The sequence below is a fragment of the Haemaphysalis longicornis genome, unplaced genomic scaffold (assembly GCF_048455015.1).
Source record: "Haemaphysalis longicornis isolate Haplotype H1 unplaced genomic scaffold, Haemaphysalis longicornis Haplotype H1 scaffold_9, whole genome shotgun sequence".
Taxonomy (NCBI): Eukaryota; Metazoa; Arthropoda; class Arachnida; order Ixodida; family Ixodidae; genus Haemaphysalis; species Haemaphysalis longicornis.
In genome coordinates, this window is record NW_027526460.1 from 160,872,979 (window position 1) to 160,894,502 (window position 21,524).

Here is a 21,524-nt window from a genome sequence, read left to right on the forward strand (position 1 = left end):
ACAAATAACACAATTGAATAAGTAAAGCCTGCTTCTGAAATTGGCAAACGTTACCTAGGTTATGTTTACTAATGTTTCCATTCCATGGTTTCTTTTTTTATGACTTACAGGAACAGCCCCCAGCACTTGAGTACCGGATGGTTCACTGAATTTTGAGCAGTTGCCATTCAGTGTGTCATTTTTACCAAATCAATAATTAAGAAAGAATTCAAAAAACAATATTTTTCTCTCTAGTGCGACTAAACTGTGGCATGCCAGAAAGCTGGTATAAGCACCTTTCTTCCATACCGTCATGGTATTATTCGGTAGCGCCTTAAGTTTAACCTTTTCCCTTGAATACTGTGCGACACTGGAAGTCTTCGCGTGGCCTAGAAGAATAGCAGACTTTATGTACGCTCGTACATGGAATAGGGGGCGTATGGTGTACATGTGCCGTCAGAAGTAATTGAAGCACGGGAGCTGTGGCCGAACCGCCCAGGAGCTCCGCTTAGCTACACCGGCGGTAAATGAAAGGAGCAGAACACGCATGAGCGCTTGCCGGCGGTGATAGCACACCTATAGTTATCAACCAACTTCTTGTAACGCGGCTTCAAGCATTATTCGGAGCATACTGGTCTCAGCGATGGCACTGATAGTAGAAGCGGTATCTGGCAGCATCGCTCACACACCTTCAGCGCACGTGAGCTGCTGGAGAAGCGTCGCAATCGCAGGGATGTGAAGTGACAATCTTTTCTTTTCTAATATTTTAAACGCGGAGCATTTCTAGAGGCTCGCCAACTCCTCCGTACATAGGCGTCCGCAGTTCATGACGCCACGTCGAGGCGCAGGTGCGCGCCTTCCCCCGTACCCTCCTCGCTCTCAACAACAGCTGCGGCGGTGCGGCAGGAGCACGTCTGCGCGCGAATGCGCCGTAGCTGCCCTGTGCGCCTCGTCGCTCTCAACAACAGCTGCGGCGGTGCGGGGGGAACGCGTCTGCGCGCGCATGCGCAGTAGTTACCCCGTGCGCTCCGTCGCGCTCAGCAGTAACAGCCGCAGGTGTACACGTGATAGCGGCGTGCTAGCGGCGTGACAACAGCGTGGTGGGGGGCGTGGAAAGGTCGCGCGCTTGTGCACGGAAGTGCGCGCATGCGCGTCTATCCCCCATACTCCTCTCCCTCGACAGCACGGGCAGTGTATATAAGCGGCGGAGCGCGCGTTCGAACGTCAGTCAAGTGAGTCTTTGCTTGCCTTTCGTTTGGCTCCAGATGAAATATAAGCGATGGAAGCAACAGTACCGTCAAGTTAAGCATTCCAAACCCTCCCCACATCCAAACGGTAACCACAAACTACCCAATTACGCAACTTTGACGCAATACAACCACCCCTATGCGACGCATTTACTCGAGTTCCCCCCGTGGGAAGATGCGGGCGGGCGGCTTTTTTTGGTGGGTATGGTATCAGCGCCATTGACGAGAGCAGTACGTTGAGGACAACGCTCGAAGCCGCAATAAAGAAGTGGGTAGAGAATTACAGAGGGGCAATCTGCGTCGACGGACACGCATGCGGGTTCAGCTCCTTTAGTTTACCCCCGGTGCAGATACACGGCGCTCCTACGCGGTTCGGCCACAGCTCCCGGCCTCCAATTACTTCTGACGGCACCTGGTTATGTTCGTCTACTTCCACCCCTTGCACCGCGTTCCCCTGTTTGCCTTGAATAAAGCTTGTTTGATTGACTGGTTAGTAGCCAACGCCCTTGCCTGCTTCTTTTGCTGGAGAAGCCATGCCATACGTGCCCTAGCCCCACCATCGCGATAATCATCATCCCACACCACGTGCGCGCGTGTAAGAAGAAGAAGAGACGCATCGCCGAAGCTTCGTCCGAGGGCCTCCCCCTTTAACGGAAGATCCCGCAACTCGGTGATTCGCCATTCCCCGCCCGATTTCAAGGCCACCGAGTTCGAGCACCCTACATTTGGGTGTTGCCGAGGAAGCCACGCATGGCTGAAAAGTCACGTAAGTGTTACTCTTCATTAGCCTCAGGCGGCCAAGCACCCAGTTACGATGTCTGTCCCACCGGCCTTCACTTCGTATTCGATAAGCACACTGTCAGTCGTGCATGTACGTCTGTCCATGGTGCCACATATCGACTGCTGTGTGGTTGGAATTGGCGACATCCCGCTCCTAGACCTCCCCGGCACATACTGCCCACACCTGCTGCCATCTACAGGTTCCTTGCGAACGCCCTTACTATTCTCTTCAGCAACTGCGAAGACTAGCCCCTGTTTGGTTTTCCTGGCCATCCCCAGTGCCTGTGGTTGAGTCCCTGAACCCCCGTTGTTCTGACTACATCAATTGAAGAAACTCGTTGTTAGAAACCTACAATATTTCTTTGCAAAAAAATTCGCTTTGAATAATCGTGTCTCCTGGTTTGTAAATAAGAGTGGTTGCGTTTATATTAGTTCCGTCTAGCACCATGAGACGCGTCCTATCGCCGCGTTTAATTAATGATCTGCATCGTGCAGCAGCAGGCACACGGGGGAACGGATGTCCAGTGGTCTAAAGCACGAGCTCGCGGATTTTATTTCTCCGGCGACAGCTGTTATCCTGGTGGATGCCGCGCACATACCCTGTGCAAATGCGCATGACTCCCATATGAATAGCTACCACGAAATTTAAATCAATCGACAGCTTCCTACTACGGGCGCGTCCCATAAGGCACGTGTAGCATTCATACGTCAAACGCCAATGTCGCATTCAAAGGGTGTTCCTGGCCTCGCAGCAGCCTTCTCTGCAGCTACAGACATAAACGCGCGAATCGGCGAGCATTCAGGGATCTAGTAAAGTGTGTGTGCCAATTCTAAACGCTGAACAAGAGGCCCCAACCACCGCTAACAGAAGAATGCGCAGAAATAAGCTATTGCAACGAGGTTTGCGACTGAGAAGTGGTTAGCGTATTTACAAGGCGAACTTCATCCCAGAAACGACGCGCTACCTGTAAATACAGCGTTATACAGAGGTGTTTTTCGTCTTCATCCGGTACGTGTGCGCGCCTCCTTCTACTATCTATTTGCTGACGCCTGACGTTGAAACGGCTGCCATGGCGCAATTTCAAACCGCAATACGAGATTTGCTTTGAATACAACTATAATAAGTGACGTTCTAAGAAGTGGCACCCTACAAAACTGGAGCCGTGTTTTCTGCATGCGGTCATTCCTCAGTGCCTGGTCGGGGCTCAGCGGAATAATGGCGCATAGACAGGCTTACAGTGCGCCATTAAAGCATCCTGACGGGCTAGTTGGTCTGACATATTTGAAATAAACTTCGTGCTACAAGGACGGGACGAAAGAAGAGGACACACCACACAGCGCTGTGTGGTGTGTCCTCTTCTTTGGTCCCGTCCACGGAGGTCCCGTCCTTGTAGCGTCAAGTTTATTTCAAACTGCAGTGCGCGTAGTCACTTTTTGTTGAAGTGCACGATGTAAATAATGCATCTTTTTGCACCCAAACGAGTATTAGGTTCAGACTGATGCACCGCATAAAGTCCTGTTTACAGGCTTTGGCTTGAAGTTCGATGAGTTGAGGGTGCTTTTTCTTTCCGGCCCGAGAGCTACAATGAATAGGCAAGCATGAGGAATGGAAACGTATTCATATATTGTCAAAGTCCGTCATTAGGTCTACTAGAATGTACAGTGTGATATTAAAATTCAGTTGCCAATGACCTTTTTCAAGACAGCGTGTAACTCAACCGTAGAGCAGAGCGACGACGTATGTGTAATGGCCAAAAGCAAGTTTATTGAAAAGGATGGGGCAAGGCCTAGAGAGGGTACGAGAAGGTGGGGAGTGAGGGTAATGATTTCCGCACGTGGAAGCCTCCGAAACCAATTCACACGAGGAGTTGAAGGTCAGCTAATAAAGGTCTGCGAGGCTTCAGGGTGCGTAAATGGTTGACTCCTAACCGATCTCTCTCGAGCCAATACTTGGTATTGGCTACTACCACTACCATGGGTCTCTACCACGTGTCTCCTATGTGTCTCCTGCAACATGCGTCTCCTACCACGTGTCTCCTGCAACATGTGTCTGCTGCATGTGTCTACTGCAACATGTGTCTCGTGTCTCCTGCAACATGTTAATCACGGGCACCTTGTGCAGCAAGGGTGGGATGTGCTCATTTGAATTGAGGGTGTGAGAGCGTAATCCATTCGGTTCCACTGCAGTAGGTGTGTACATAATAACTGACCTGCAGAAGCCATGCTGGGGGTGTTCAAAATTATTCCTTGCTGAGCGACAGTCCATTAGTTTTGCGCCTAACCGGGAATTACACACAACGTGGTTATGTAGGGTGCAAAGTGCGGAAGCAGCTTGGTGCCGATGCTTTCTCTGACCTCCATTCGCAATGCTTGTGTTTAATTGCAGTTGTGGAACGAGGCAAACAGTCGGCGAAAGCCCTGACCACGCTTTTTCCGAGGGTGAGTCTGACCTTCCTTTTATAGAGCACCGTTTTTATGCTTTTGAAGGCAACTTAACCTCAACCTGTGACGATATAATAGCTTTCGCGCGATAATGGACCCCAGGGAGAAATACCACAGTGTCACGTGCTTCTAGTCAATAGGATGTAGATACGAGAAGGAAGTTAGCAAAACAAAGACGCTGATATGCAGCTGGATCAGTTCTGAATGCACATATAAAATTTTGTCAGTGAAGACAGTGAGACGAGGTATCTGCAACCTTTTGAAATTCGGATCAACGGTGGAGCCGTGCGAAGTCAATGGATGTTACAAACTATGGAAAGCCGCATTGCTGGCTAGCCAAGCCTGACCACTAGACATTGTGTGCGCGTGTGCTTTGTTCGGCGCCTCCAGATACCCAAGACGTGCACCACCCTCCTGGAGATGTTCATCCGTCGCGAGAGCAGGGTGTCGCTGAAGCGCGACCCGCTGACGCACTTCTGCAAGGAGGAACTCGTGCTCCACGCCCAGGAGTGCCGGCTCAAGATCAACAAGCAAGTGGTCACCTACCAGGACATGCGCAGCATGGTCGAGAACCTCATCGGGCTGCACACTATGGTGAGGGGCCAAGCGTCATCAGCGCCGAGGCTCTCGAGTGCTTTGCTTCTCCTTCAGTCCTTCACCCTCGAGGCAACAGAAGCTGTACCTTAAAAGCACGTAAAGCGTGCTTGAAAGCACCCGGTCTTGGAATTTGGAGCCACGTGGCTTCCCGCCTAACGTTGCGATGGTCGATCTCGCGGCACGGCCAGCCAGGCCACCACCCATGCTCTCCCTCTAGAGCTAGTGTAGCTAGCAATCTAGTTTGGGTGCCCAAACGACCGCTGCTACGACGCTATTGTTACGCCGCGTTTCATTTACTGGTCTTAAATAGTTCGCACTGAAGTTGTAAACGTTCCTGCTTGCGCCCAATATATGGCCCTCGACGCAGGGTTGCAGAAAAGGCCCGTAACTCTTGTCGTGTTGAAACTACCTCCGAAGCAAATGATATGGGAAATATTTTGAGTAATTCCAAACCACTTATGGTTATGTGCCCTTGTGCGATCAATATGTCTGGTCACTATGCGTGACTCAATATTTAACAAGGTAGCAAATTGGGCGAGTTGGATAGCATTCATGGTGGTCAGCGCGAACGGAAACAACACACAGAGAAGAGAAGAGAAGAGCGCCTGTGTCGTCTATTCTCTTCTCTGTGTGTTGTTTCCGTTCGCGCTGACCACCATGAATGACTCAATATTGTTATCCCCTAACCGAGCTTCGCTGATGTCCTGCCTTCAGCATAGCGGACTGGCTGTAACAAGATTCTATATTTTTATAGAATATCTAAATTCTGTCGGACGGATTTAATTTTATGATAAATTAAATTTATTTATGTACCAGTTTAACTACGCAAAAAAAGAAGGAACCTCACACTAACACCTAACTACTTGAATATAGCGCAGCTGTTCGCAACATTCACGACCATCCCGACGGCTTAAGTCGACAATTTCAGCCGATTTGTTTCTTTCTCGCTACAGCAGTGACCTTTACTCCATTATTGTTACTATAAACGTAGGCTTCTTTCATTTTTTGGAAGTGATAATCATTGGACCACCTTCGAGGGCCGTACACTACGACGTGGCTTTCTCGTTCCGAGCAAGTGTTGTCGCCATTACGGCGAACGCGGAAGTTTTTCTCGTTCCGAGAAAGTATCGCCACTGTTACGGTGAACGCTGGCGTTTCTTTGCCAATCTCACCAAGTGGGTGTGCTTGGCTTGACTAACGTGCGCCGGGAACGCTGGGTGGTGCCACGAGCCAATCACACACGACCGATCGGAATTAATTCTCTTGGATTTTTGAACTGTCGCGCGGTCGAAATAATCTGGGCTAATCTCCCTAAGTGGGTACCCTTGGTTTGACAAATGCGCGCAGGGGATGCTGGACGTTCGTTTCAAGGCACGCACACATGCGCGCTAGGTATTTTCTTGGCGGCGTATTGAAACGGAGCAAAGACGAGGACAGGAACACAGACGACGACACACCGGGCGCCCTGTGTGTCGTCGTCTGTGTTCCTGTCCTCGTCTTTGCTGTGCTTCAATACGCCGCTATGTACCAACTCGCCCAAACCAATACTCTGCTGGACTGTATTTTCGTGGTTATGTTATTTCATGGATTTTTAACTGCGGACACGAAACATTAGGATTTGCCAAAAAGCTGCGCTGTTAAAATGTTATTCGGATATCGCCGTAAAACACCGCCTAACTGGGGACAATTTTTTTTCCAGAACACATCATTTATTTCCAACTTCTAGACCAGACGTTCAACTTGGATTAAGAACAAATTAGGGAACTACGTTTTGTTCCAGAGTAACATTTATTAAAGGCGACACTTTTTGTGTGAATTATTCAATTTTCCAAACAAAAGACTCAATTTTCGTAGCCGCAAGGGTGTTGCCGCGATTGCCAAGGTTAATGCACACTACAAATACGCCCCTAGAAACAATGACCTCTTTACCACCCTATAGTTAAGCTTGTGAGAAACTTTACCCTTTGCCCGCTCAGTAGGATCTTCATTCCTGCAAACAGATGTGACGGGTTTCGGCATGAAATGCCTACAAATAATAACTTTATTATGGAGTACGAAGACATGCTCGGCGACGTCATTATACAGCCTCCAAAATCCTGTTGGCTGCGCTGGTCACACTAGTGAAAAAAAAATATGGCACATTAAGGTTCTGCGTTGACTGCCGGCGACTGAACAAAATCAACAGAAAGGACGTGTACCCACTCCCACGAATCGACTATGCCCTCGATTACCTCTGCCACGCGAAATACTTCTCATTGATCGATCTGAAGACCGGCTCCTGGGCAATTGAAGTGGATGAGAGATACCGAGAGACGAGTGCATTCATAACCCCTGACACCCTATACAAGTTCAAGGTGACGCTATTCGGGCTGTGCGCAGCGCCAGCAACGTTTCAAAGAGTCATGGACCCCGTGCAAGCTGGCCTGAAGTGACACTCCAGCCTCGCATACCTCGACGACGTTGTGGTATTCGACCGGACTCTCGACGAACACCTCGCAGGGTTGGAGTCTGTACTCGAGGACATTATACGTGGGGGTTAACGCTGAAGCCTGAAAACTGCCGCTGAGTGAAAAGTGAAAAGTGAAAAGTCGCCAACACACCGCCGTAGTTCTGCCTGACCCACTGAAGACTTCAGCCATAGCGAGCTTCCCAAGACCCACAGACAAGAAGGGCGTGTGAAGAGTTCTCAGACTGTTCGCAAAGGTTGCGCTTCGGTGCAACCTTTGCACGTACTGCAGAGCCAGCCACGTGCTTGACGAAATATGGAACTCCTTCCGGCTGGGAAAGCGCCCAAGAAAAAAAAAACATTCTGGGTGCCGTCCTCGCCCAAAAGCAAAGCGGTTGCGGAAAAGTAATGGCCTATCACAGCCGTGGTCTGTCGAAGGAAGAGAAAAACTACTCAGCCTCTGAGAAACAGCGCCTCGGTATTATGTGGGCCCTTTCAAAATGTCGGCCATACGTGTATTTTCACGTAGCCAGAGACAACGCAGATGTCTTGAAGGAAAAGCAAATTCATTGGAGCGAACTTGGGCTCCTCTAACAACTCAAAGAATACACAGGCGGCGAAGTGGCAGTCAACAAAGTGACGTGCGTAGGTGAGTGTCGGCGAATGAAATACCGTGGCGTCTTCTCTGCGGGCATTTATCTTTCGGTGCCAGTGCTTCTCGAACCGTCGAATTACATCGAGAAACCTGTAGATCAACGAAGATTATTCTAGGCTGGTGACCTTAGTTAGGAACCCTCTCCCTATCAAAGGAGATAACACGTGCGGCATAAAAAATAAGGAATGGAACGCGCGCTTCACCTGGCACACAGATAACCCAGCCCTGCGCAGCCGGGTGGTAAAAACAATACCGAAGTAAGCAAATCCAATGCATGGTTCGCGACAATATGCCTACGCATAATAACTTTATTGAATTGCAGGATGTGCTGTTTTTCTGTTCTTGTCGACGGCCCATATTCTTCTGAGCTATTTCAAATCCCTCGGGCATTGAGGCGGATATGGGTGATGGGCTGCCCCATATTTTGTGGGGATCGCGACTTTCACGCGAACCCCTTTCTGGCTAGCTTCCCGTCGCGGCCGGCGCACAACGCGCCTCGCTCACGCGACGGGAACGATACGGGAGGGCGCCAGCGACCGGACGGTTTGTTCTCGCCCTGGTGGAAGCGTTGACCCTTTTCCCCTCTGCCTTACCCGAGAACCAGTTCTTCCTCGATACTAGCGCCACCGTAAGGCGAAGTCTGGTGAGACGTAGCATGACGAGGGGACGGTCTCTTGTCTTGGGGATCCGGTAGCGCGCGGACGTTTCGGCGCGCTTGTCCTGACCTGGGGAACGCGCAACAAAGGACGCGTTCGGGCGAGCTGTGAGTCTGCAACCGCGCTCGCACTCCGCAGCGCTCCGCTGCTCCGGTACTGCCATCGGTGAGTCGAACCATCTCGATCTCTAGCGTTGTTTAATGTCTCGCTCCCAGTGTTACCGTTATGGCCTACGATTAGTCTGTACGCAGTATATTTGATTTGCACATTGCAATAAATGCTGCCATTGATGTTTTGCCCTCGCCGCCTCCTGCCTCTGTCTGTCTCCGCAAACAACGAACCCGTCCGCAGCCGGCGCTCGCAAGGCATGTTTGCTGAGCGCGGATGGCTGCGGGGTGGGAAATCACTAGTGTGTGAAATGTAGAATCCCACAATTTCAAGCCCATGTATCAAACAAAGAAGTGGGGCAAGTCGCCGTGATGTAAGACGTGGGTACATTGCCCGCATGCCTAGGTGTGGAAGACGGCTCTTCATTTGAAGACTTGGCCCGCCAGCAGATATTGAGTCGACAACGTACGACCCTCACAAAGATGGGAAGCTCTTATCGCCCTTGAAGGTAGATGACCAAGACGATAGGACAGTAAAATGCGTCTGCAGTTTGTGCGTGTGGGAAGCTCTTTGAGCGTTGTACAGACCACAGACCAAACTGTAAGCAATTGACCCTAACCACGACCCTAACAGAGCAAACAGTTCATTTTGTACGTGCGTGTATGAATTATTAACAGTGACTGATCACCCAGTGAGCCGAAGCGGGATCGCCGGGTGAGCAAAAATGTCGACCGAATTCTTCCATAGAAGGCGGACGCTATTTATTTATTTGAAGTGCTCACCAACAGCACAGGGCCTTCTCGGGTGATGCACCGCACACATAGGTACAAAGAATACGAACAGGCAACATACATAGATGCAGGGGTACAAGGAATACAAACAGTACAAACATGGGCAGCGTATCAATCAAAAATTGGTAAATGTGGAAGTGCAGATAGATATATACAATAGTGTAGTGTTATCGAAGGAGACACAAACATTTTTGAACTGTAAAGGCTCGGAGGACGTGTCTGGAGTATGCACAGGAGAACACGTACGATAATGGGCAAGGTAGCGCTGTATGTGAGGAAACACGAGAGCAGGGAGAGAAGTGCAGGAGCGACCTCTCCACAGCATGCGTATTCAAAATATCATACATTTCAGAGAGCGCTTAAACAGTACGAAATCGCTGCAAAAAACGTCTATAGGAGATAGAAACAGACTGTTATAGGTGAGCTGGCACCGGCTGGCTGGTGCCAAACTCATTCATCTGTCTACATCAAAGCATCCATGCGGCCGTAGTGGTCTGCTTGGCACTCGCAGATGGACAGAGCTTACGAGGCAAGGGCAGTCGAACTTCGAGTGAATACAATTAAACAGAAAAGCCAGGTCGCGCCTGGAGCGCCTCGCTGATAGCTCATCTAAATTCAAGATCTTCAGAAGCCCACCGTGCTCATATCGGCTCATAGGTGAGTGGCGAGAAAAGACGGTTGCGCTTCTGAATCCTTTCTAGTCGAAGGGACGACGAAGGGCTTAAACAATTCCAAATTACACTAGCAAAGTCGAGCATGGGCAAAATGAGAGCGCGATAGAGTGAAACAAAGCATGATCGGTCGGTGAAATCCCTGGTCGCGCGGGAAATTACGCGAAGCGTACGGAGACAGGTCAGATAGTTCACATGCGCGTTAAAAAGCAGTTTCGCATCCATCATTACGCCCAAATCGCGCACTACGGTATCGCGTTTTACAACACTGCCGTGAAAGCTCGTTTATTCCAACTTCAATAATGCAAATTTATGGATAATTCTTCCTGCACGATTTTGTAGGGCTGAGCTCCCGTAGAAGTGCATGTATAATAAAGCCAGTTTATTCAACTGCCAGCAGGTTCCGCAACGGATAATTCGAACTAAGCGCCGCCGCTACGGTAGCTTGGTGCGTCACCCACTGCTAGAGAAAAGCACCCACTGCCTGTACACGAGGCAAGGTAGCCTCTTGAAATAAGAAAGACACGCAGAGAGAAGTTAAATCGAGTAACAATCTAAAACGCCTACGGCGAACATTTTTGGATACGTCGATGTTCAGGGGGAGCGGGTGGCGGACGAAGCGCCAGTGCGGCCGTCACTCGGAGGTAAAAACGGGACACAATGCCGATGGTCCTTTTTTCGGTTTTGGGGTAAACATGAAAACGGGGCTATCCGCTTCATTCGTCCGTTAGAGGGAAACGTGCTGGCTTTCGAATTCCAGGATAAACGACAGGCTTTAGTCGCGGACTTTCTCAAGTAAATAATTGCTGACATGCTTTACTGCTCCTCAATCGCTTTCTACGGCCTTTTGTTCTTCACAATCATTTGTTCCAAGTTTCATTTAAGCAAACTAAGGTGGCGTCCCTTTGCAAATCAAATTAACGACATTTTACTGCATTGAGTGCGCGCAGCGATTTATGCCAGGGCGGAGCCATGGGAGCAGGCGGAGAAGACTGGCACGCGAGGTTCTTGTTCCCAGGTGTCTTTGGTTCGGGGCCATCCATTTGCTGGTCGGGGAGCAGTTCGCGGCATTATTTTTAAGAACGGGGCCTCTTTCGTGGCCCCAGCAGTTCGTAAACTTTTCGTTCTACACGCTGCTGAAGTTACCCAACTCACAGAACGGTCTCCCGTCAAGCAGAAGCCATGAAGAGAAAACACAAGTTTCGTTCATCCGAAAGATTGCCTCGTTAGAACCATACTGACGCGAGTTTTAACGCAAACTTCGCTCAAATAAGCTACATAATTACGAAAAAAGGGAATGGTCATGTGACCCACCAGCTAATTACCCGCAACAGAACGTATGATGTCATACTAGAATGCTCTGCGATTGGCGGAGGCCGGCAAAAGCAAACGCAAGTTAGGCAGGTCTTACCAGTTTGCATAGTGAGCTATATGCCCGTGAAACATACTGCACATTTCTTTTATGACACTAAGAACGGTGGAATAAACGGATGAAGTTCCGAATGAACACGCAAACATGCACGCCAATGCGTACGAAACTACCGCCTTCCGAGCTGGACATTTCGCCGTCGCGCAGACGAATTTTCGGGTTCGAGGCTCTTCGGGGCGAACGAACCGTTCTAGCACGCACAACCGCGATCTTGCTTGATAATTTCATCCCTTGACGGAAGTTGGCGTCATATCGCCAACCAGCAAAGGTAAAAATAGAAACGAGGGGAGTAAGGAATAGCAAGCAGCGACGAGATAGTGCCACTCGTCGCAGCAGTTTCGGAATGGTGGTAGTGTTGGCTTGCTGCTGTCGTTACGAGCTCGTTTTCAGTTTACAACTACTGAAAACTTCAGTGTGTTCGAGTATTTTGCAATGAAATTTCGTTTATGCGTCCTAAAATGCCCATGTAGTACGGGCATCGTCGAGGGAGTGCGACATCCACGCCGGTGAAGAGGTCCCCTTTTATACGCTGCCCAGCGACGAACCTCGGCTAAGCAAGTGGCTACGTTTTGTGAACTTAGCACACGGATGAGAAAGGGAGCTAAAGGGACTACGACTGTGCTCTCTTCATTTCTGACGAAGTGATTGCGGCAGGGACCCTTACGTTAGCTCACTCCTGAGACATGCCGCCACTCGTAGCCGACTTCGTCAAATCGCCGCCAAACCGCTCTGAGCGTGGAAAAAAAAAAAAAAAAAAACGAACACACCGCGCATTGACGCTCGTATCTTTCTGGTCGGAGCAGAGAGCTCGGGCGAGCGGCTTTCCATACACGACACCAGCCAACACGCATAAGCGATACTGCTGCTGAAATGGAACTATTATTAACCGTAATAAAAATACGGCACATACGTACCAGTCTGTATTCGTCCGTCGCGACGGGGCTGACGAGGCAGCGGTGCCGACTGCTGGGCGTTTGTCTGTTGTTGGTATCGCGGAATGGTCGCTTTCCGGCCCATCCGTGTATCCCACAACTCCTGCCGCTCTTGCACTTAGAAGAATTGAGCGTTGAAGTGGTTTGAGGTTGTTAAATCCAAGCCCGAGCTCCTCGGCGAGAGCTTTGTTGTCTGGATCAGGCGATTCCATGACTAGGGCTGCGGGTGTACTAGGTTTTAATAGTATTTTTTAAAATGGCTGCCGTCTCGGTTTTTGTGCGAGTTCCGGTTCCTGTTTGATTCCCGCGTGTGGGTGCTATAGGGAGTCGACATACTAAGTATATGTTTCATGTACCAGCCCGTATGACGCCATTGTTCACGTCACGAAATGTACAATTTAGCGGGAGATTTAAAAATTTGGCTTAAATTGCCTTATTCCTCAGTGAATCAAGCATTGTTTGCTACCGGGAAAGCGCTTGGGGTACTATGAAACACCTAATCTTTCGAATAAAACAAACTTTTGTTTTGTCTTCATGGCTCCTTTAATAGCCGAGTCAATTTCCGAGCGTTGTAAGTTTTGCGTGCGTGCGTAGGAGCGCCGTGGTTCCATTACAGTGGGACATTTCTATTTCGAACACTGCGTTTAACGTTTATATATTGACGACAGCACCTTGTTTGAAGGCATTTACAGCCCAAAGCTGGGCTAGTTGTTGCGCCAAAAAAAAAAAAAAAAAATGGGAGGGAAAGGCGACATGCTTATTAGGGGCGCTCTTGTAAAATTGGTTCCCTCTTCACAGGAATCCATGGGCCGACTGAGCATAGACCGCTCTCCCGGTGAGGACGAGCAGATTCGAAAGTCAGGGCCTAGACAGAAGTTGCTCCCTCAGCTCTAGTGGGTTTCAGGGGGTAAGGGAAGGGGTGCGCTTCTCCTAGGCACTCTGATAATGTCTGACTGCACATGGGGGTGTAGGCGAATTGGATGCGGGAAAGTGTTAGTTTTTAGTAGTCTGAGCGTTGTTCTTTGGGACTTCTTTTATGTCGCCCAGTGCATCAAGAGGGATCCTGACGTTGCGAGGACGCAGGGCGACAGCATGCGCAACCTGATAATCATCGTGGGCGAGATGGCCAGTGGACTGGAGAGGATGTGCGACGTGCCGGTCACCGACTGGGTGGACATCGGGGACTGCCTCATCACGCGCCTCGACAAGGTCAGGCGGCCGATGGACGCGCTGTGTCACCAATCAATCAATCAACGGTTTTTTTTCTCTGGCACTAAGAAAGGAGAGAAAATCCGGAGAGAAATCCGTTGTTTTTTACACAAAGCTCCCGTCTCCCACACGGCCGTGACAGGTCGACGCTAAAAAACAAACAATATAATACCAAAGCACGCAATGACACACTCATGTTTCTTTAGAAAAGGTAGACTAAATGGAACATGGAAAAGACTGCATAACAATTACCAAGAAGGAAACATAAAACGAGAAAATAAAAGACACTTTTTGTAACAGACACATGTCATTTAAATACAGCATGACTATTTTTGTGCGTGTGTCTTATTGTTAAGCAACACGCGAATTGCTGTACATCTTTTTATAAATGTGGCAGCGAAAGGCAATATAAAAATTACAGGGGTTGCCACAGTGGAGGCCGGGTGTTCCAGCAGGTGTGAAATTGTTACGAGCTTTACAGTCGCGAATACGTCGTCCCGAGAGGAAACGCTTTGCATGAAGGCCGACTTCGCAGTGAAGGCAGCATTGTTCGTTGATTAATATGGTTATTAAGTGGCCGTCTTCCGCTCCAATTGCTCCCATGTAGCGAGGGGCACGCGTCCCGTGACCCGCTGACGTCACTGGACCACCCGCGCTCACATGGCCTGCTCTTGTACTCGTTATACAACGGTTCGCGGCGAGCATGCACAGACGTATTTTCGTAAGATCATTCGCACCAGCAAGGCGCCTGATAAGCGTCAGCTACGCCACGTTGCCACTAATTGTCCCCGTAGGTTCTCCGTAGTTTCGCATCCCGTCGTGTGATAGTAACGCATTTTTTCCCAAGGAACTTCAAGTCTGCTGGCTGAGTAATGCGTGTACTACACGGCCGTTTCAAAGGCCTTCCAAAGGCCTTTGAACAGGTTGTCGATCGAAGGCCCCATTTTAAATACATCGGGCGACCTTGCGGGTGAGCGTTGAACTGTCAATTGAAAGTCGCTGTGTACCACACGCTTAAGACGTCTCAGTGCCTTTGCACATAAGGAGCGATGGCATATCTTTTATTGACGCACCTATCAGCCAACTCCGAAATGATTTTGGTGGTTGTACAGTATAGTACATTAAGGAAGTATTTTCTTAACGTCGGAAGTGTTGTAGCTTTAGACTTTTCGTCCGTCTGCTGAAGGGCGTGGGTCACGCGGGTGTAGGAGCAGGTTCCCCGACCCGCCGGCGGCCTCTGTCCGTGGGTCTGGGAGCCACCGCCGTGGCCTCCGCGATTTGCTGCCGGCGGCGCGCCGTTGCTCCGGCCGTCCCATTCGGCGCGTCCCCCAGCAAAAATATGTAATTTGGCTAACTCCGAAACGCGCCGCGAGGTGGCGGTGTTAGCCGATGGTTCGGCAGCTTGCACCGACTCCCCTGGCCGGCTTTGTGGGGCCTGAGTTGCTGCGTGTTTTCACGGCCGGAATTCGCGTAACTGTGTTGCAGCTTTATTTTTGTTGAGCTAACGAACTGAACTACCGGATCATGAAGTCTGCTTGTCTCAGAAGCTTCGAGGAACAGCACTGAAAAGTTAATCGCGCTGCGATTGCTGCGCTTGATCGGTGCAGAACATTTCCGTGCGGACATTCAGGTGCGCGGATATTTGGGTGCGAAAACTTCTCGGCTACAGAATTATCGGGTGCTTGCTTGTTGGAACAGCAGTTACTTTTATTTCCGCATAGGGTGGGTTATGGACAACAATCGAGCGCAGTGGTTGCATTTTTATAGTGGCGTCGTGTTTGATTTTGCCAGTTATTTTTAGAAGTTGAACATTTGTATATTTTTGCTTGATACCTCGTCCAAGGAACACCTGTTATGCAGTCTATTGATTATATTCTTACACACATGCCCTTTTTTAATTTACAAGATATCAATTTATATTCGCTTTTTGCGGCGTGCAGCTCAGCTAACAATTAGCCGCCGTTTACGATGGTGTTATTCCATCTTTAAGCAGTTTTCTCTAAACGAAAGACACACTGTCACTATCTAAAGAAAGCAGCATTACAACCATTCGGTTGCCCCCCAAAACGCAGAAAATCTTACGAGGCGTTTTATGCAAGTTGTGCGCTCTCAAACTAAAATGATTTTGCGAACACTGTTGTCGCGACCTTTTTTTTTCGTACGGACAAGTGTCGCATATTTTCATGTGGAAGGACGGGCCTCTGAAAACAGCTGCAGTGTGTACATGTCCAAAGCAAACATGAAACATGTCATCATTGCTTTACACATGGATGGGCTTGGAAATCAGTGATTGAAAATTTAAATGTCTTTAGTCTTGGGTCCAAAAAAGGGAAAATTGGGCTTGCCTGTGGTCACCGAAATACGTTTAAAATACAATGAAATCGGGGTGCATCTGACTTCAAGTTGTTTTATTTTTTGCGACTGAAATTGAAACTGTAACTTGCTTAACGCACATGTGTAGAACTGACTGCCATATCTTTGAGGCTATCGCTCAACGTAATGCTCTTTAAACGTGTTAATCCTAAAAATATGACGGGTGCTTCCACTCAACAGGAATTAATTCGAAGGCAGATAAGAGCGCAGCCATTCGTCGTGCGTATGACGCGATCGCGCCCCGCGCTCTACTGAACTGCATTGACCATGCAGATTATATAAAGTACGTAAGCCTCGATAAGAAATACCTGAAAAATAATCACCTTTTAGCGAACCGAACGTTATTTAAGCACCAGAAATTTTCCATTCGTAGTAGGGAATATTGTCCGTGTGTCGAAGGCGTCATGCTGCACATCATGTTAAAGAAGTCGCATAGCTGCAATCGTAGGTAAAATAAATTCATTATTATCAGGTTCTATGAGTCGCTTTGCATCTATAACATCAGCCATGCTTTCTTTTTATTGCGATACGAAGCGCGAAAGTTGAAGAAACGCCATTTCGAGAAGCGTTGCAGCATACCCGGCTTTCGTCTCAACCATCGGCTCCGCGCGCCGCGGTGCGGCGGAAAACGGCGAAACGGCCTCTTCGGAATTAAGCTCTCTCCGGGCGATTGGGACGGCCGGAGCAACGGCGCGCCGCCGGCAGCCGATCGCGGATGCCATGCCACCGCGCTGGCGGTTCTAAGACCTGCCGATAGCGGGCGCAGTGGTTTTACAGGGGCTAGGTTCCTCGATGCTCCAGGAGCGGGCGCGCATCGAGCCACCCTAACAGGGGCGGGTTCCTCTCCTTTCTGCTGGGGGAGGGAGAGGGGAGGGAGCCCCCCGGAGCTGACATTTAACTGCCGATCCCTTTGCGCGAACCGTCGAACTTGGTCGGTGACGACGCTGCTGCTGTCGGGCGAGCGCACGTTGGCGTTCGACCCGACACAAGAGAACCACAGCGCGCGTTTTCATCCGATTTCACAGTGGGTGGAAGTGGTCTTAGTTTTTCTTCTTATGTGCTCATATCATTACTGTGCAGTTGAAACTCCCGAAGACCCTTCCGTTCGCCGCGTACATTCCAAAGATACAAGACTTCGAGAATATCAGACTACTCGGCGCTGGAGGCTTCGGGTGAGTGGATAACTTCGCGGCCCTCGGCACGAATACACGCGTTGCGGGTAGCCAGCTGTCGGGGTCCGAAGACTCACGTGCGGAGAACGCGGCGTCCCCACACGCGTTTCTCCCTCTCCAAAACCCGTGCTGCAACCTCCTGACCGCTTCCGGACCGGTTTCCAGGCGACCGTCAGAAATGCCTAGTAACGCCAGAATGGCTACAAATATATCAATAAACAAAAGTTTGCAGCTAGAAAAGGAATGAAACGAACGAAGAATATCGGTGATACGGACAAGCGCTCATAAGTGTCACCACTCCGCGTCCTTCTTTCCATTTTGTTCGCGGCGCTAACTTTTGTTCAGTGGAGTGTCCACGAGCCCAAACGTTCCCGTTAATTTCATGCATGTATTTATTTATTCATCTTATATATATTGCCGGGAACCATTCAGTGGGTTTGTTTATTTATGTTTTGTTTTTCCCGGCCGGCTGCGCCGGGTTGTGTTATATGCGTTATCCTTGGGCCATTAAGAAACGCGTGTTCCTGTCTTCTTTATGTGGCACGGGTTATCTGCTTTGATAGGGAGAGTGTTTCGAAATAACGTCACCAGCCTAGAATAGTGTTATTTCATCTGCAATGTTCGCGATGTAATTGGGTGGTTGGAGAAACACCCGCGCCGAAAGATAAATGCCCGCACAGCAGACGCCGTGGCCTACGATTCGCCGACACTCGCCTGCGCACGTCACTTTGTTGACTGCTGCTTCGCCACCTATGTATTCTTTGAGTTGTTAGGGGAGCGCAAGTTCGCTCCAATAAACTTGTTTTTCATTCAAGCCAACTGCGTCATCTTTGGCTTCGTGACACTATATTTCGTCGGTGGCGCTCTCCGAACTTTGCACAGATCTGCGCAGAGCGAAGTCACTCAGCTTGCCAAACGCAGTCCCAACGCCGGGGCGACTGCGTTTGGTAAGCTAGTCAACATCCGTTAATCTCCAGAAGCACGAACACTGCGCTACGCCATGCGGTTTTGTTATACCCTTCCCAGACATGCCTCTTGTTTTGCTGTCTGCCAACTTTGTGCTCGATTGTTGCTCCCTCTAGCGCCGTGTACCTGGCCCGGTACAAGCCGGTGGGCTTCCAGATTTCTCTGAAGCTGGTGAACGTAGACCGGTTCACGCGGCACAAGCAGGCGGCCATGGACAAGGTGGTGGCCTCCATCATCCGCAACCCGTTTCTCGTCAAGTACTACTCCTGCTTCTGCGTCAAGGTACACAACCGCTCTCTGGCCTCGTTCGCTTTTCTTTGGCCACTTGTGCTGTCTTGTACCAGTGACGCGTCTAGTATTAGTTCACAGGACGCGTTGAAAGCTTTTGAAAACAACTTGCTCCTTTTGCTACTGCTCCAATTTACATTACGCGGACACGCAGCTGGGGTCGATAATTTTTACAAAATGTCTTAATTTGGTCACGTGCTTCACAAGTTTAAGAAGGATTTCAGATAATTTCCAATGCATCTAAACATTGAGGGTCGGTCCCACCAACCAATCTGAAATAACCGTGTCAAAGTCTAAACTTTGAGGTGTGTCTTCAGTGGACTCTTTGGCGCCTAACCAACTCAGGCACCATCGTCCCAACAAAAGGATTTGATGATTGATTGTAGGGTTTAACGCGCCGACACAACGCAGGTGATGAGGCGCGCCGTAGTGGAGGTCTCCGGATTAATTTTGACCACCTGGGCATCTTTCACGTGCTCCGAAATCTCGTACACACGGGCGTTTTTGGTTTTCGCCTCCATCGGAAAAGCGGCCGCTGCGGCCGGGAATAGAGCCCGCGACCTCGTGCTCAGCAGCGCAACGCCTTAGCCACTGAGCCACCGCGGCGGGTTCAAACAGAAGGCCACATTACTGTTTTTACATAGTCGCCGTTGCTGCGGTTAAATTTTCTTTGTTGACTAGTTTTCTTTTCTCAGGGTGCTTCTGTTCTGTCTCTTTGAGTTCTTGATACAGCTAACTTCATGTGCTGTCGCGTAAAATCAAGGCACTAACTGAGAAAACCAGTGCAGGGCAGTGGGGCCCAACATGCCACCTGTATCGCGCCGGTCATTTTTTGTTCCACATAAGCATATATTTTACGAATTTACCTACGAAGGGTAGTGGCAATAATGTTTAACCCAATGTGTTATATTGTGGAGAAAATAGTGACAACTCAAAGTAGCGAGCTGCCAAATGGACCTCCTATAGGAGGTTACTGCTACAATTAAGATCACGAATAGCACCACACACCGTAGCGTATAAGGTCATAAAAGCTCTGAACGTGCAGTAGAGCCTCTCAATATTTTGTCAGAAAAAACATCAATTAAAGAGGACAAGAGCAAAGAACACGGGCTCTGGAAGAAACACAAGGAATAAAAAACATCACATCAAGAGAAAGTCATTCCGCATACGCGCACCCCCCCCCCCCCCCCCTCGAACAAGTTGGAAGCAGCGGGCAGATCAGGCCTCTAAGTCATCTTATCGGCTCCGAAGAAGCTTGGTGGCCCGCCCAAGAAAGTTAATCAGGATCTCGCGTCAGGGTGTAAAAAGTGGCATGTGGCGTCATACGTTCCTTGCGCCATACAAAATGCCCCTTCAGTGCCACCTTACCTACAGTGGCCAGACCGGCCGCTGTGAAAGTGAATGGAAGCACGCTAATTGTATGCGATCATGCATGGGCTGATTTGTGCTCTCCGAGTCTCGAGGTGTCTGAGGACAACCAATCCTGAGGACAACGCCTGAGGCGATCGTTTGTACCGATTCGCCGGTTCAGTCACCTACGCATGGTTTCCTCCTCTGTTGCCTAGCAGGAGGCGTACGTGACCATAATGGAGTTCATCCCCGGCGTCGACTTGCAGCGGGTGATGACCAAGGCCAAGATCCTCAAGATCAACGCCGTCAAGGTCATCATGGCGCAGCTCATCCTGGCAGTGGAGCACATGCACCTGCGAGGCTGCTTGCACAGGGACATCAAGATCGCCAAGTGGGCACCCCTTCTTGCTCTCCCCGGGCCATGAGCGTTTCCAAGAGAGCCAGGCAGAACGTTAGGTGGTGTTTGCCCGCTGCACCGAACCTCTAAACCGACCTAAAAGATACCGAACCACTTTTGTGCCCCAAAAGAGTGCGCAGCGCTGGTCTGAGAGAACATTTGGCGATAAAAAAACACCCGCACTGTACAAAGGAATCGCTAGAGCTAGGGCTCGAACCAGGTGTTTTTGTTCGGAAATCCACAATTCTATCCCTATGGTACCGAGACAAAAGATGTGTTCGAAACCAAGAAGCAGATGGCGCTGGGTGTACACTGGAAATATCGGGATGGTATCTGCAGGGCAACTAAATCTCGCATCTCACATATGTACTGTGCAGAAGTAGTTCTTTGAATACAATCGCCACATTTTTTCTTCAGAGAACGCCGGTTGTGTCGCTATTTTGTACAGGCACGCGTAGCAGCCGATGAATTGGTTTGGGTAACTGAGGCATTTGTTGATAAGTGCACGGTTTGATTAACTGAAATGTGTAGTTTTTGCTCACCGACTATTACCGCTTTAGGCAAAGCTATTCGCGATCTTTGTTATTACCTGACGTTTCACGGAATCGTTCACGATTTCGCACAACGTCAGTTACATTTGGCTCCAAAAAGGAATCCATGACTTGATTAGGTAATGAAAAAAATTGGCTCCAATCCACCCAGAGAGGGTGATTGGAAAGCAAAGCTTTAAACGACACCACAACAATTGCCCATGCGATGTCACTTGAATTTACACACGTGGCTCTACAAAGAGTGAAACCAGAGATTCTGCCAACCGTTACCTGAAATTCGCGGGAGCAGCGTCCCGAACGCAACACCGTCGGCCACGGCAGGCTAGAGCGGCGGACGCCGCCGCTGTAGCCCGGCCATTGCGTCGAAAGGGAGAAAACGGAGAGTAGCGTCTTTCCAAGGGTGATAGAGCGGAATCCAGCCATCCTGATGTGCTAGCTCGGGGCTACAGCACCGCACGACACAAGCCCAGACACTGAAACAATTC

At 49.7% G+C, this 21,524-nt stretch overlaps 1 protein-coding gene across 1 annotated transcript in view; it reads left to right on the forward strand.

The window, feature by feature from the left end:
• Positions 1-1,852: 1,852 nt before the first annotated feature.
• Positions 1,853-21,524, forward strand: part of LOC144152203 (uncharacterized) — a 75,522-nt gene continuing 55,850 nt past the window's right edge. The window contains exons 1-7 of the mRNA XM_077683434.1: positions 1,853-1,992; positions 4,393-4,445; positions 4,839-5,042; positions 13,781-13,942; positions 17,396-17,487; positions 18,570-18,735; positions 20,307-20,482. Coding sequence (XP_077539560.1) covers positions 1,977-1,992; positions 4,393-4,445; positions 4,839-5,042; positions 13,781-13,942; positions 17,396-17,487; positions 18,570-18,735; positions 20,307-20,482 — 869 coding nt within the window. The 5' untranslated portion in view covers positions 1,853-1,976. The remainder of the gene's footprint in view (positions 1,993-4,392; positions 4,446-4,838; positions 5,043-13,780; positions 13,943-17,395; positions 17,488-18,569; positions 18,736-20,306; positions 20,483-21,524) is intronic.